This window comes from Propithecus coquereli, unplaced genomic scaffold (assembly GCF_000956105.1).
Source record: "Propithecus coquereli isolate 6110/MARCELLA unplaced genomic scaffold, Pcoq_1.0 Scaffold39, whole genome shotgun sequence".
NCBI lineage: Eukaryota > Metazoa > Chordata > Mammalia > Primates > Indriidae > Propithecus > Propithecus coquereli.
In genome coordinates, this window is record NW_012149618.1 from 6,163,813 (window position 1) to 6,180,686 (window position 16,874).

Below are 16,874 nucleotides of genomic sequence, written 5' to 3' on the forward strand. Positions count from 1 at the left end.
GTTATTTAGTAAAAAGTTGGGCTAGATTATCAGCTCTGACCTCTACTTTCTGATAAAACTCAATGGTTTATTAGAAAATAAATTCACCCTTAACACACCTCAAATCCCCTCCTCCCCAACCATTGCTGCTTTGGGGAAATTTTGCTTTGAGAAATTTATCAACACTGAGGAATTTGTAGTTGGTGCAGTTTGTGAAATACTTAAAGTAGTCTTTCCTTTCTTGTGTAAGACAGGAATAAAATACACAAAAAGAGCACTGTTATGTAATGTTCCTTCCTTTGTGTCAGCAATTGATTCTAGACTCCTCAGAATGCAAAAAGAAAAAAAAAAGAAAAAGAAACAACAACAGCAGGAGTTTTCCGCCTCAAAGAGCATATGGTAAGCTACAACTATTCACAACCAGGAATTGTAAGCCTAGAAGTACAGATTGCCACCTCTGTGATGTTCCAATCATTTTAAAAGGCTCAGAGTACTTGGGTCCGTTTCCAGTTTGATGCAGTGTTAATGTCTGTGTATGACATAAATTAAGGAAGGAAAGAAGAGATGGGAAGGAAAAGAAAAAGCAGGAAAATGTAACTCATTTTGTCCAGAAGTTTCAAAATGGTATGGTATTGTTATCAGTATGTCTGCTCTGTTCTTTCAAACATACCTTTCTGAATTACATGAAACCCATTTCCTTTTTCGCTTTTTTAACTCCAAAAGACACCCCAAGTACTCTATTATTAAGAATAGAGCCTACTGTTCTTTTGCCATCTTGGCAGAACCTGAGATTTGTCCTTCAGTTAAACTACACATAACCTGATTCTTTATTTTCTCAGTAGAAAAGTAACAGTTCCATCAAATTATCCCTTCATCCCCGTAGTAGCAGCCTTTGCACAAATGAAGAACTGGACATGTAGGAGACCTACATTTAAGAGTTTGTTGTTTGAAGTTTTGAATATTCCCTGTATTGATCCATATTCTTTAACCACCACTACCAGCTCTCTCCATTTAATTGAGTCCTGTAAGGTAAGTAGAAAGATAAAGGAAGAGTGAATTATGACCATTTCTACTACCAAGTACAAAGGCAATGAAAAGTATTCCTTGGTAGTTTATTTAATTTGGTTGATTCTTAGGAGAGCAGGTGATAGTGGAGGGAAGAAGTGGGAAACAAAATCTTCAGAATAGTCTTAGTCCTGCTCAGAAATATCTCCCACATGTCTTCCACCAACCAGAGGGTCTTTGGGATTAATAAGTCCCTACTTTAGAATGTACACAACTGTGGTTGAATCGGTCCTGATTTATCAAGAAAATCTTGTTTTAGTAAGATCCTCAGTCAGGCTGAGGCCAAGCTTACTGAATGGAAGTTCTGATTTATGAGTGACTAAAAACAAGGCAACTTGTTTGGACCAGCCTGAGCAAGAGCGAGACCCCATCTCTACCACAAATAGAAAAAATTAGCTGGGTGTGGTGGTGTGCGCCTGTAGTCCCAGCTACTTGGAAGGCTGAATTAGGAGGGTCGCTTGAACCCAGCAGTTTGAGGTTGCGTTGAACTATGTTGATGTCACTGTACTGTAGCTGGGGAAACAGAGTAAGACCCTGTCTCAAAAATAAAAACAAAAACAAGGCAACTTAATTTTTAAGTCATTTGAGAAGTCTAGGCCAGGAGGTGTGACACAAGCCTAAGGCCATTTGGCAGCTGTCCTGAGACCAGCATGGCTCCCAATGCAGACAGAGCCCAGGGCCACAGGAAGGACAAAATGTCATCTGCAACCAGAGACATTCACCTTCTATTCTCTAGCTGTGTTACTCCTGAAGACAACAACTTGCCCCTCCAAACCTCATTAATAGCCCATCCTCAGCCAAATTTACTTTTCCTCTCAATGGAGAAAAGAATGAAATTGCAAAGAACTCATCAAAATCACATACGCAGTAAGGATGGTAGGGAGAATGGTAACATTAGGCTTTGGTTTGGGACATAATTTTGTAGGTTTAAGCTATATTGTTATTACCATATATCTTCTAGCCTTACAAGATTATACTTTAGGCAGTCTGCTGTAGTTTCTGTAGCTGCTGCAAAGTGGATGGTAGGGCCTGGCTTCTGCTTTGTGGACCAGTCAATTAAGATTTGCCCAGGAGTGGATAACGGAAATTTACATAAGCTCCAATTTATACTTTCTGTGAAACTGTAGCAAAACATTAATTGGAACATGTACATGATGTACTTAAAGATGAAAATAATGTAGTGCAAATTAAGAGAAACCTGAATAAAAACTGTCTTTCATTTGTACAGAATTGACTTCCTTGCTAAATATAATAGACTACCTTTACAAACAGGATGACAAATACCTTTTTTTCCTAGCCCTCCAAGAGAAGCATTTTGCAGATGAGGAGCCTGAGGCCCAGGGAGATTAAGTAACTTGGCTCACGGTCACTATGCCTGGGGTACAAAACCAGGTCAGTCAGTAACGCCTGTTCTTAATATGCAGTTTTTAAAAAGTAGAGAACATAATGGAAAGGCTGTAGAGTCAGACAAAACTGACAGCTAACATACTGTGATCTTTGGCAAGTGACTTGGCTTCTCTGTATCTCAGTTTTGCAACTATAAAAGAGCGATAATATCTCAAGGGTTGTTATGACATTTAAAAGTGGCCATATGCACTGATAAGCTACACAAGGGCAGGAATCTATTTCTTTTGTTCACCAATGTGCCCCAAATGACTACGAGCTGTCTCTGGCACAGTGAGTAAGTACTCTATAGAAGATAACTTGTTGAATGAATAATGCCTGGCACATCATAGGCACTCAATACATGATAATGTCCAAGTGCATCATTAATCATCTTCAATCCTAACATCAGAGCATAGAGACTATAATAATTGTGCTTTCTCTGGTTTCATTTATTTCCAAGACCAGCAAATTAGTAAATTAATACATTTGCTAACACTTATAATCGTTTAATCTGTTATTGATTTGTGTGCAGGGATTTTGGTTACGTCTAAACAAATTTGTTGAGACCAACAGTAAGATAAAATATACTTTGTTACTGCTCGTTTTCACATTGAACTTTTAATGTCTTGCAGAAATAGCAAAAACAAAGAAAGCAATGAATTTTTGAAAGAAAAGACTGAAAATGTTCATGTCATCAATAACACAATCCATACATGCACAAGGCTTAAGTAGCAGTTATGTTTAATAGGTCCTGGGAATGAAAACAATTTGGAACTAGTATACTTGGCTCTTACCCTTCATAGCACATTATGTTGTTTTTATTCATTGCTATTCTCTTTTTTTTTTTTTTTTATTTTATGTACTAAAATCTCTGGAGTGGACATGGCATGTGAGTGTAGCTGCTAGGCTGATCTGCCTTTATAATTAGCACCTTTGTCCTTTGTCCCTCTTACACAGCAAAAGTATAATAGTTTGCATTTCTACTGAAAATAGGCTAAATTTAATGATATTTGACATTTTTAATTGAATGTAATTAAATTGAATGCAAATTTTTATGAAGCAAATCTTTAGTATTATATGTAATACATATGAACATATATAATCTATAGCTTGTATGGTACCCAATAGGTAACTTTTGATCCCTCACTCCCCTCCTACCTTCCCCATTTCTGAGTCTCCAAAGTCCATTAAACCACTCTGTATGACCATGTGTACCCTTCGTTTAGCTCCCACTTACATAGTGAGTACATGTGGTATCTGTTTTTCCATTCCTGAGATACTGCACTTAGGATTATGGCTTCCTATTCCATCCAAGTTGCTGCAAAAGACGTTATCTCATTCTTTTTTATAGCTGAGTAGTATTTCATGGCGTATATACCATATTTTCTTTATCCATTCATTAGTTGATGGGCACTTAGGTTGATTCCATATCTGTGCAATTATGAATTATGCTGTGGTAAACATACAAGTGCATATGTCTTTTTGATATAATGACTTTTTTTCCTTTAAGTAGATAACCCAGTAGTGGTATTGCTGGATTGAATGGTAGGTCTACTTTTAGTTCTTTGAGGACTCTCCATACTGTTTTCCATAGTGGTTGTACTAATTTTCATTAATTTCAGTGTATATGCCTTTTCACCACATTGGCACCATTTTTTTTTTTGTCTTTTTAATAATGACCATTCTGGCAGGGGTAAGGTGGTATTTCATTGTGGTTTTAATTTGCATTTCCCTGATGATTAGTGATGTTGAGCATTTTTTCTTACATGTTTTTGGCCATTTGTATATCATCTTTTGGAAAATGTCTATTCATACCTTTTGCCCACTTTTTAATGTGGTTGTTTTTTCTTGCTGATTTGTTTACCTTATAGATTCTAAATAGAAATTAGTCCTTTCTCAGATGTATAGTTTGTTAATATTTTCCCCCATTCTGTAGATTATCTGTTTACTCTGTTGATTATTTCTTTTGCTGTGTAGAAACTTTAATTAAGCCCAATTTATTTATTTTTGGTTTTGTTATATTTGCTTTTGGGGTCTGTTAGTCATAAATTCTTTGCCTAAGCCAATGTCCAAGAGAATTTTTCCTAAGTATTCTTCTATAATTTTTATGGTGTCAGGTCTTATATATAAGTCTTTAATCAATCTTGAGTTCATTTTTGTGTATGGTGACAGATAGGAATCCAGTTTGATTTTTCTGCATATGGCTCTTTAATTATCCCAACACCATTTATTGAACGGCATCCCCAGTGTAGTATATGGTTTTATTTCTGCATTCTCTATTCTGTTCCATTGATCTGTGTGTCGACTTTTGTACCAATACCATGCTATTTTGGTTACGATAGCCTTGTAGTATAATTTGAAGTTGGATATTGTGATGCCTCCAGATTTGTTCTTTTCACTTAGGATTGCTTTGTCTGTTTGGATTGCTTTGTCTTTTTTGATTTCATATGAAACTTAGGATTGTTTTTTCTAATTCTGTCAATAATGATATTAGTATTTTGATGGAAATTGCACTGAATCTGTAAATCACTTTGGGCAGTATGGACATTTTAACAATATTGATTCTTCCAATCCGTGAGCATGGGATGTTTTTCCATTTGTTTGTGTCATCAGCAATTTTTTTCATCAGTGTTTTGTAGTTTTCCTTGTAGAGATCTTTCACCTCCTTGGTTAAGTATATTCCTAGGTATTTTATCTTTTACAGTTATTGTAAATAGTATTGAGTTCTTGATTTGATTCTCAGCTTGGCTGTTATTGGTGTACCTTAATTTTATAACCTGAGACTTTACTGAATTCATTTATCAATTCAAGGAGTCTTTTGGAGGAGTCTTTAGGGTTTTCAAGATGTAAGATCATATCATTGGCAAACAGGGATAGTATGACATCCTCTTTTCTGATTTGGATGGCCTTTATTTCTTTCTCTTGCCTGATTCCTCTGGCTAGGACTTCCAGTACTATATTGAATAGAAGTGGTGAAAATAGGCACCCTTGTCTTGTTTCAGTTCTTGGGGGGAATACTTTCAATTTTGTAATTCAGTATGATATCAGCTCTGGGTTTGTCATATATTGCTTTTATTATTTTTAGGTCTGTTCCTTCTATGCCTAGTTTTTAAGGATTATTATGAAGGGGTGCTGGATTTTTTCAAATGCTTTTTCTGCATCTATTGAGATGATCATATGGTTTTTGTTTTTAATTCTGTTTATGTGGTGAATCACGTTTGGAAGTCTTGTAGAATTCAGCTGTGACTCCATCTGGTCCTGAGCTTTTTTGTTGTTGGGAGATTTTTTATTACTGATTCAGTCTCACTACTTGTTATTCATCTGTTCAGTATTTCTGTTTCTTCCTGATTCAAGCTTGAAAGGTTGTGTGCTTCTAAAAATGTGTCCATTTCCTGTAGATTTTCTAGTTTGTGTGCTTAGAGGTTTTCATAGTAGTCTCGGATAATCTTTTGTATTTTTGTGGCATCAGTTTTAATGTCTCGTTTTTCATTTCTGATTGAATTTATTTGAATCCTCTCTTCTTGGTTAATCTAGCTGGTGATCTATCAAATTTTTTTATCTTTTCAAAGAACCAAATTTTCATTGATCCTTTGGATTGCTTTTTTGGTTTCAGTTTTGTTTAATTCTGCTCTGATATTTGTTAGTTCTTGTCTTCTGCTAGCTTTGGGTTTGGTTTTTATTTTTCTATTTCCCTAAGGTGTGACATTAGGTTATTAATTTGTGATCTTTTTGTCTTTTTGATGTAGGCATTTAGTGCTATAAACTTCCCCTTAGCACTGTTTTTGCTGTATCCCAGAGATTTTGGTAGCATGTTGTCTCCATTGTCATTCAATTCAAAAAATTTTTTGATTTCCATCTTGATTTTATTATAGACCCAAAGATCATTCAGCAACAGGTTGTTTAATTTCCATGTATTCGTTTAGTTTTGAGAATTCCTCTTGGAATTGATTTCTAGTTTTATTCCACTGGAATCTGAGAAGATATGTGGTATGATTATGAGTTTTTAAAATTTGCTGAAACTTGTTTTGTGGCCTAACATATGGTCGGTCTTGGAAAATGTTCCATGTGCTGATGAGAAGAATATGTATTCTGTAGTTTTTGGGTAGAATGTTCTGTTAATGTCTGTTAGGTCCATTTGTTTTAGAGACCTGTTTTAGTTCATTGCTGCTTTGTTGATTTTCTGCCTCAATGATCTGTCTAGTTCTGTCAGTAGGATGTTCAAGGCCCCCACTGTGATTATGCTGTTGTTTATTTCATTTCTTAGGTCTAGTAGTATTTGTTTTATAAATCTGAAAGCTCTGATATTAGGTGCATATATATTTAGGATTGTTATATCTTCTTGTCGAATGGATCCCTTTACCATTATATAATGACCATCTTTGTCTTTTTTTTTTTCCTGTTAGGGATTTAAAGTCTGTTTTATCTGATATAAGAATAGCTATTCCTGCTCACTTTTGGTTTCCATTTGTATGGAATATTTTTCTCCACCCCTTTACCTTGAGTCTATGAGACTCTTTACAAGTTAAATGGGTTTCTTGGAGACAGCAGATATTTAGATTATGTTTTCATCCATTCTATCACTCTTTACGTTTAATGTGTACATTTAATGTTGATAAGTGAGATACTGTTCCCATCATTATCTTTTTAATATATGTATCAAAAATACTCCTTACAAACTTCAGACCTTTTCACTGAAAAATCTTGAAGTTAACATTGACTCAGCCTAGACTTCCTGTAGTTTTAAATTTTAGGAATTGTCAATGAAATAAAGGTATAGTAGATTAGTACTGTTAATAACTGGACACTTGGGGTTATTCATTTTGTATTTCTAAGAGTTCTGAGAACTGTGATTTAAATTTCACATTGCTTATTTTCAAACCATGGTCTCAGCAAATATATACTATTATTCATATCTTGCCTTTGATTATCTATTAATGTACCAATGTTGTCAAATTTTGGAACATATCAACATTTTCATTCTATCTGGAAAATCAAACTTGTTTTGAAGATCCAGAGAACCAATGTTCATTGAAAGAGAGATATTCAGCACTGAAAAGATTCATCTTTTATACAAAACACAAAAGCTCAACAGATTTAGGATAGAAATGTGAAAATATGTCTCTGAAACTGTAAAGAACCAAATCCAGGTTGGATAAGCAAGCTTGTTCATAGGGATATCATTTTTAGTTCCACCTTTTCAGGAGAAGGTTGATTTTTAAGCCCAATACAGTTTTCCCTCAGAAAAAGATCGAGTACTGCCTTTGATTTACCAAAAAAAAAAAAAAAAGAAAGAAAAAGAAAAAACCAAGATGGGGCAAGTGGCCAGTGATCCTAGAGCACAGATCATCAGCTTGTAATTATAATTCTAAATACCATGGGAGGATTTTATGTCTGCCTAGCTTAAAAGGTCTAAGAAATGAGTTAGTAGGGCTGGAGAGGAATATGCACTAGGAGATAAATTAGGGCCCATCCCCTGAGCCGGAGTCAGTCAGTCCTCTAAACAGCTTTGCTTCTATACCGTGAGAGAGGAGTGGATTTGATGTTAGAGCCCTACAAACAGGCTTGGTGTCTCCCAAACGATGAGGAAGTCTAGAGAAAGAAGGAAGGCAAAGGGTAGCAGCCTAACCTAAAGCCACTTCAAGTGCTAAAGGTGATTGTTCTACCTTGAGGATAATAATGACTATACAACAAGAATCTGAGCATATACTATGTGCCAGGCACTTCTCCAAGCACTTTACAGCCCATGTCTCAGTTTAATCTTCACACAACCCTATAAGGCAGGGACTGTTGTCTACATTTATAGACAAGGCTTGCAGTGAACATGCCAAGGTTATAGAGTTGATAAGAGGCAGGACTGGGAGCCACCTGACTCCACCTTTTGTTCCGTAAGTATTCAGCTTACGTTGAGAAATCAATAATGCTCCTAATAGGAAACAATGGTATTTTCTCTAACAAAGAAAATGGTATTTTTTGAGCCTTAATATCAGTTGGTTTTAAATGGTTCATGAATACCTTTTTGTTTTGAAGCTGAAAGATGTCTTACTTATGGGTATTTTTAGTCTAAATATATCAGAATGACTCCATTCAAGATTGTTCTTCAAGGTAAACTGACCAGTGCAAATTTATCAAGCTTTATTACTAGCCATGTACTAGTACATGTCAGTGTGGAAATGGCACAGTGAATGATTGCTTAGTTACGAAATCCAACTTTTATCCTCTTGGGCTAATTTTTTTAAAATCTGAAAAACAATGAACAAACTCAGCAGCCTCAGCACTTTTCTTTTAACACAAATGCATCTTAGATGACAAGCTATTTTATTTAAAACTTAATAATATATAGTTAGATGTATGGACTTAGATCTGGCAAATAGAAATAGATTTGTATTTTAATTTTTTAAGTGTTAAAAACTAATCCAAAATAAATCATGTTTGTATATTCTATTTATACTTGATTATGAGATGGGGAAAGAAAAGAAAAATTTCAGTTGTTATGAGCTCTATTAAAGATCACTGGGTTAAAAATAAAATTTGTGTTATTCTAGCATTGAACTGTATAATTGGGTCTGATGCTTTAGCAGGCATGGGCAAACCAAGATTTCTTCACTCTAACATTCATTTAGAAACTACAAAAGCTTCTTTTAGTTCTCAATCTGAGCTTCTTTCAGTTCTTCTTCATCTGAGACTAAAATTTAAAATATTAAACAAGTGCTTTGCTCTTGCAGGGTGTAAAAAAAAGACTGTGGGCCCAAGTGAATGTGGTTGTCCTAACAGAGTGCTAGCTTTATAAAATAATACTAAGTATGAAACTTTCTAGTAGACACAGTATCTGAAACAGAACAAATCCATTTTCTAAACCCCATATAGGCAGATGACAAGTGGATAGATAGCAACTAGATTTGCATTATAATTTAAACCATCTACAAAGCAATGAGATCTTATAAAAATGGCTTTTACTGATGGCATTCATCTTAATTTGCATATTTAAAAGTCTGTTGTTTTCATACCAAAAGACTTAAAGGCAGTATAAATCCTTTGTTATTGCAGGAACTTTTTTTTTCTTAATATGTATTATTTTATTTTAGCCCTATTGTAAATTGGTTAATGAAATAAAGGTACATCTCAACTTTTGACTGTCCATTTCATTTTTGTCACTTACCATATATGAACCAACCCCACAAGCCATGGTAGCCTCTTCACCTGTTCCCTGCAGGAGGAAGCTTACTTGCCTGGGGGTACTGGCTCCCCTGGGCTAGAAGCCATGGGGCCGAGAGGTCTTGATAGGGTGAGGTGAGAAGTAAGCTCTTATACCTGCATAGAATTTGGCTCTTCTGCTTAAGCAGTACAGAGTTATAGGTGGCTTTGTGTTACCTGGAGACCTTTATTTACTTAATATTAAGCTTTAAAATTATCAAGACAGTCAAAGGTTTCTCCAAATATGAAAGCGTTTCTCAGTTTCCTCCTCTCTTTCTTTGAAGTTAACACATCTCTGAGTGTCTCTGTTGCTTAAGAAAAGCTTAGGCTGCCAGCACAGCTCAGGGAAATGAGTGTCAGAGCTATCTTTCTTCTCCCCACCACCAGTTCCCTCTTCACTTTGTATTTATAGTTTCTGATGTTACAGTGTTGCTTCCTTACTTGTCAATAATATAAACAGATAGTATTTTAATTATGTTGAGTTATATCCTTCCAAAATTCAAACAAACAATTTATAAGAAACTTACAGAATATTGCCTTTCTGTAAGGTGAACCCCCTCTACCCTGAGATTGTTGTAATTCTTTCAGAACCAAGAATTCATAGAACCCATGTGGAAAAATATACCATGGAGCAAGTCAGTCTCATTAACTGAATTACAGAAGTTGTAGTAGATGCTAACATTGAAGAACTTACTGTGTGCCAAGTACTGTGCAAAGAGTTCATGTACATTAGCTCACTAAATTGTTAACGCAACCCAATGTAGAAAGCATTATAATATCTCCCATATTTTTAGCTGAGAAGATAGTACCAGCAAAATACTGGTCAAATACACATTTCTGGAGCCTCTTAGTACAGGGCACTGTGCTAGGTTCTAAGGTTCTAAAGAGACCAAGGCATGGTCCTTGCCCTTAAGACACTTGAGCTCCTAGTAATAGTACACAGTGGCAAATGAGGATCCAGATAAGCGCATCAGTGCACGTGCTTTAAGCATTCACAGAGGGTTAAGACCACTCTTGGCCGTGGTACTTGAAGACTCTTCTTAGAACCCTTGGCATTTGAGTTGGACATTGAAGGGAGTTGAGATAAAATAGTCCATGGGAAAAGGTTGTGTATTTGAGGCAGAAGAAATATTTTTGGCAATTTTGTGAAACAATAGTTTGAGTATCTGTGTTGAGTAGAAAGGTTAAATTCAGTGCCCAGAGGAATAGTGCTGTGGACAGTGGTATAGAGCAGGTGTCCAAGCGCAGTTCTTTCCCCACAGATACCAGGCTGGTATCAGTGGACTATAGGCGCTAAAGTTAGAAAGTTTAGAGCCTAACATGTTAACATTATGATCCAGTACTAAAAAATACCTCACACATTTTGAGCAGTTACTACATATCAGATCTTATTTTATTATGCATATATATATATATAATTTCATTTAATCCTTGTAACAACCCTATGAGGTAATTTACAGACACAGGAACTAAGCAAGCCACGGAGAGATAGAGTGACTTGGTAAGATGCAGAGCCAACTTCAGAGCCCAGGCAGGCTGCTCCCACAGCCCTCCAGGCTCTGCACTGCAGTGAATCTAGTATGCTTCACTTAGGAAAATTGCTGTCGGTGGTACCATCATTGTTTCAAAACTTACTATGAATACTGAACATTACTATCCCACAAACACATGTGGGACACACATGCACACACTCTTACTACAGGTTGTCAAGAGGTAGGAAGAAAAGCAAAGGCAGTTAGTTTCTTACCACCACTACTACTACTAAACTTTTCTTAACATTTTGACACCAATTTGTGAAAGTCCATGACTATATTTGCTCAATAAACATCAGGGACCACCTGTAAGAGAAAGGCTGGGACATATGAATACACCATTCATAGGTTTAAGATGAAATGTGAGACTGGTGTCCACTGACTGAGTAGGAAGATAGTAGGTGCTCCGTGGGGAAGGGAGATTGGCCAGGGCTGTGGTGAATGGTGACGTTGATGCAGACCAAAAACCCTGGTTCAGAAGGGTTTTGGCAGAAGGTGGAAGCAGAAATAGTGATTGCAGAGGAGCTCTGAAAGTAAATGAAATGTGAGTATAAGTCCAGATTAGGCTAATTGGCATGACAAGTGACAGGAGGTAAAGCCATCTTATCTTCTCCATCATGAGGGAAAGTGGGAGAAGAGTAGATGGCATTGAGGTAAGGCAGCTGGAACAAGAGTTGTGGTTGTGGTTGGCAGGTAGAATTGATGGGCTCTCGAGTTTGCAGATGGAGGGTGCTCTAAAATATTAAACTTAGTTTGCACTGTCTAGTCAAGGAAAAGTCATCTCTTGTGAAGTAGGATAGTAGTGATTAATGCTAAATAGACAAAAGATTGCATGATTTTTAATGCAAGTGAATTAACAGGTAAGACTTATTACCATCTTAGGAGATGTATCATGCTCAGTTTATCAGTGAAAGAGTGGGTCTTCTTTTTGTATGCTTGATCAGACAGTCCACATTTGGCATGTAAATTCCCACTACCATGCAAGTGGTCAACCAAACCCCTCTCAAATGGTGACTGTATTACCTCCTGACAGCTCTGTCACAAAGCTTTTCCCTGTGGCTTCTGAACACTGGGCCACTTCTCTCCTTTGGATCCAAGCAGGTCTGGCCTAGTCTTTCTTAAGATACAGCTCCACTGAAGATCCCTTCCACGAGCCTTTTATTTGTACCTCTTCTACCCCCATATAAATAATAGACAGTATTCTGGAAGGGTTCCCTCCAGTTTTGAATCTAAGCCTGTTCATGGAGGCATTTTCATTTTTTATAATATAGCTCTTCTTAAATGCTGGTTACTTTACAAGACAGCTATGAAACCAGTTTATGAAACCAATTTGTGTGTTTTTTTTTTTAATTTTTTGTTGATTGATTGATTGATTGAAACAGGGTCTCGCCCTGTCACCCAGGCTAGAGTGCAGTGGCGCCATCATAGCTCACTGTAACCTGGAACTCCTGGGCTTAAGCGATCTTCCTGCCTCACCCTCCTGAATACCTGGGACTATAGGCACACACCACTCCACCCCCCTAAATTTTTTTGTTTAATTTTTTGTAGACACCAGATCTCGCTATGTTGCCCAGGCTGGTCTCGAACTCCTGGCCCCAAGTGATCCTCCTGCCTTGGCCTCCCAAAGTGCTGGGACTATAGGCGTGAGCCATGGTGGCCTGCCTAATGAGACCAGTTTGAAACCTGGTCCTTACCCTAAAATAAATCACAGAGTAATGGAGACTGACAAGCATTTACAGCAGACTTAAAGAATCATTTTTTTTTTCTTCACAAGCCTATGAGCTTGATAAGGAATCATTTTTAGAAAGTGAATACAACCTAATCAGTTCAGTGGAAAGGATAAACACTGTGGGATAAAGTGGGGGAGTTACTTCATGTCTTTATTATTACTATTGAGGTAAAATTTAAATAAAGTGAAATGCACAGCTTAAATGTACAGTTTGAGATTCTGACAAATGTAAGCACCTTATAATCCATACCTTAGTCTAGAATATTTGCTATCCAGAAAATTCCTTTTGCTCCTTTCCAGTCAATTCCCACTCCCATAGACTCTGTTCTCATTCTTGTCATCAGATTGATTTTGTCTGTCTGCATGATAGAGTTCTATAAAGAATCAAAGTCCTCATCAAAAGTCTCTCACTGAAGATAACATAGTATGCAAGAAACCGACATTCAGAGACTTCGCACCCACACACTGTGTGCCCTGCAGCACCAACTTCTCGGCACCGTGAACAGGGTTCCATGAAGTGATCCCCACAGTCCTTGCAGATGTAACTCTCTACCTCCATGTCTACTCTCTACGCAGTACCCTGAGCCGAAACCCGGATTTGCTCCTCAGTCTCCCGCATCCAGTTGATCAGTAGTATCACATGAGTTCTTTCTCGTAACTTTTTTGGACATGTCCCTTCTTTTGGCCCCTACCTCCTCTTCATTTCTTGCCTACTATATTATAGTAACCATCAAATTACTCTCCCTACCTCTTCTGCCTCTGGTCCTCTCCAAACTGTTCTTGTCACTGCCACCAGGGTAATCTTTGCTAAAATGAAATAGTTGGGTCCCTTCTGTTTAAAATCCTTAAGTGGTTCTCCACCATTTAAGATGTGTCTCTACCACCCACAGAACTGAGTTTGAATTCTAAAGCGTGACAGCATGAGGGCCTGTACCACATGCCTCCAGCCCACTTTCAGTGCCCCCATCCCCACTGTGCTCTTTGCTGCAACATTCCCTCTGCCACCACCCCCTCCCGCCCCTCCTTTACTAGCCCCTTCTGTTTCCCCAGTGGGTCTATTATATTTAGAGCATTGTGCATGCCTATCTCCCTGATTGTGTTGGGAACATCTTGTGTGAGGTTAGGGACCGTGTTTTACATGACTCTTTCTCCAGCATCTGGCATGTGACTGCTGAAAACACAACCTCCAAGTTAAATTACCAAGGATGATGGTATACCAGGTCAGGCTCTCACTTCCAGTTCAAGTTGATATGTTTTTAAAAATAAAAAAAAAAAATCCTGTACACTGAAGTCTGATTCTGAATTTTTCTTTCCAGTAGCTATCATAGTAACACTGAGTTAAAGGTGAGGAAGTTTGTGTTTTTATTTGGAGAGATGGGTATATTAATAGGAGGTATCAAAGTAGTGAATTCTGTTGGTGTTAAAGGGGCTAGTCCTGTACTCTTTAATTCTCATTTCAAATTTGACTTAACCATTTAGTTCTGGAATGGCAGATTACTGTTTCTGTGAATGAAGATAATTTTTTCTAAATGTCTTGTGGTAATTAGCGAGCAGGAAATAAAACTAAAAATAACTGGTAAATATTAACCCAAGTGCCCAGGAACACCAGTATTTATAGCCCTTGTTTGTTCATCATGGTTCACTCTGTCCTGGTTTTTCGGTGTTTTTGGTTCTGCCTTGCAGCGTGAATCAACATTACCACCCAAATTGATCATCACTCAATCTATATTTTCATCTTTCCAAAACCTAGGTAAGAACCTTGATGCTGTCCATGACATCACTGTGGCATATCCCCACAACATTCCTCAGTCAGAGAAGCACCTACTCCAGGGAGACTTCCCCATGGAAATCCACTTTCATGTGCACCGATATCCAATAGACACCCTCCCCACATCCAAGGAGGACCTTCAGCTCTGGTGCCACAAGCGGTGGGAAGAGAAAGAGGAGAGGCTGCGTTCCTTCTATCAAGGGGAGAAGAATTTTTACTTTACTGGCCAGAGTGTGGTTCCACCTTGCAAGTCAGAGCTCAGGGTCTTTGTGGTCAAATTGCTCTCTATACTGTACTGGACCCTTTTCAGCCCTGCAATGTGCCTACTCATATATTTGTATAGTCTTGTTCGATGGTATTTTATAATCACCATTGTAATCTTCGTGCTGCAGGAAAGAATATTTGGTGGACTGGAAATCATAGAACTTGCATGTTACCGTTTTTTACACAAACAGCCATATTTAAATTCAAAGAAAAATAAGTAAGGTTATAAGGTTCACAATGTAAGAACCTAGGGGATATTTTGGAAATGTTCTAAGCCTTTGTAAACTGAGATGCATTTTTGCATGACTATGTCAAATATTTCTTACTACCATCATTATTTGTTAAAGATATTTTACACTTAATTTTGTGGGAAAAATATTGCTACACACAATTTTTTTTTAAATCTGTGAACGTAATTTTGATATTGTGTATGTAGCAGGGAGCGATTGTTATGAATATGAATATTCGGGCCAGAATATTATTAAACAATCATCAGGCTGTCAGCAGACAGGGAACACATAAGGTTTTCTTAGAGGCCCAATCCTATTTTCTAACAGACTCCCTAGACCACAGGCAGATCTGGAATTCATGAGCACTGGCTCAAACCATGTGCTGTTACTTGACTGCCCAGGTCACCTTATCAAGGTGGGCACTGTTCCTGCAGGTGCCCAGGCAGGTGGTGCCCAGGCTCCTTCGCTTGGTGCCCTGCTTCCTATGCCAATCAGACCATCTCGTCCTTCCTTAAGATCAGAACCTGGAGCTCCCTTGTTCTTTAGCTGATCAGTTTGATAGGAAGCCCTTCATTATTCATAGAATCTTGTGCTAACCAAGATGTCAGAAGACCACCTGTGCCCTTTTATCTTGTGGAAGACAAGACCTGGACGTGTCTCAGGGAGCAACCCCAGACTCTCCACTTTGAAACTTTGATTTGAGTTTTAAAAGATAGGAATTAATATAGTTCAAGTTCTTCACTCATACTCAGGCTTGCATGCTTAGTGCTGGTTTTCTTACAACTTGGTGGCAGATGTAGCTTTTCTGCATTAAAAATAAAAATGGTATAACATGAAGTCACTCCTTCTTTTTAAAGGAACGCTTAGAAGAACATTGTGTTATTGCAGCCATATTTTTTTTTATAACTTACCAAAAAAGGAAGGTTGTGTTTTCTACATGTGCATGGATATCTAACATCTGCCATTAAAACAACAGAAATACTTGCAAGTAATGTTTTATCCTAAATTATTCAACCCCGTAGGCTTGACAAATTTTGCTCTTAAAACCAAAATGAAAACACAAAAATAAATCATTTTTAATGATAGCAAGGGATCTCTTTTAGTCATAGTCTTCCTCTTTCAATAATAATATTTAAACCCACTTTTGATCGATTGCCTAAATATTCCTGTCATTTGGAGTCAGTGGAAAATCCAGCAAACTAACAACACTGATCTCTTTCTGATGCAAAAGAAACATGTCATTTTTGTTTTCACTCTATTGGAGCCTTGTGCTCCTTTTTTTGTCATGTAGTAGGGATGCTGGTCAGAGCTGCAGAAAATATGAGGCAATTAAAAGTCTTAAGCTGTTAGCAAATCTGTCAGTTTTACTTCTGCATTGAACCAGTCTCAAAAGCTACTTACTGCATGATGTACTCTGTGGGCATGAATGCCTTCTCTTTAATTACATCTCATTTTTGCTTGACAGTGACCTACCCAATAATTGAATCCTGCATTGCCATGAAAGGTAAACACATCGTGAGCTGAACTTTCTGAGCAGATTCTTTGAGAAAGTGCTTGTTGAGGCTGAACACTGTTGACACATCGTTTTTATTGGAAGAGCATTAACTGGTGGTGCCTCTGCTGACACGGACCAACCCGTGTTTAACTGCTCCCCCAAAGCTGTTTCTAATCCTTCTGGGAGCTACTAATTAGTATTATGCACATCTGCTCCAAACCTAGCTGTTTAACTT

General features: G+C 37.5%; 1 protein-coding gene across 1 annotated transcript in view; it reads left to right on the forward strand.

Moving 5' to 3' along the window:
* LCLAT1 (lysocardiolipin acyltransferase 1) overlaps nucleotides 1–16,868 on the forward strand; it is a 102,932-nt gene extending 86,064 nt beyond the window's left edge. Inside the window, exon 3 of the mRNA XM_012652399.1 lies at nucleotides 14,633–16,868. Within this exon, the coding sequence (XP_012507853.1) occupies nucleotides 14,633–15,135 (503 nt within the window). The 3' untranslated portion in view covers nucleotides 15,136–16,868. The remainder of the gene's footprint in view (nucleotides 1–14,632) is intronic.
* Nucleotides 16,869–16,874: the final 6 nt, after the last annotated feature.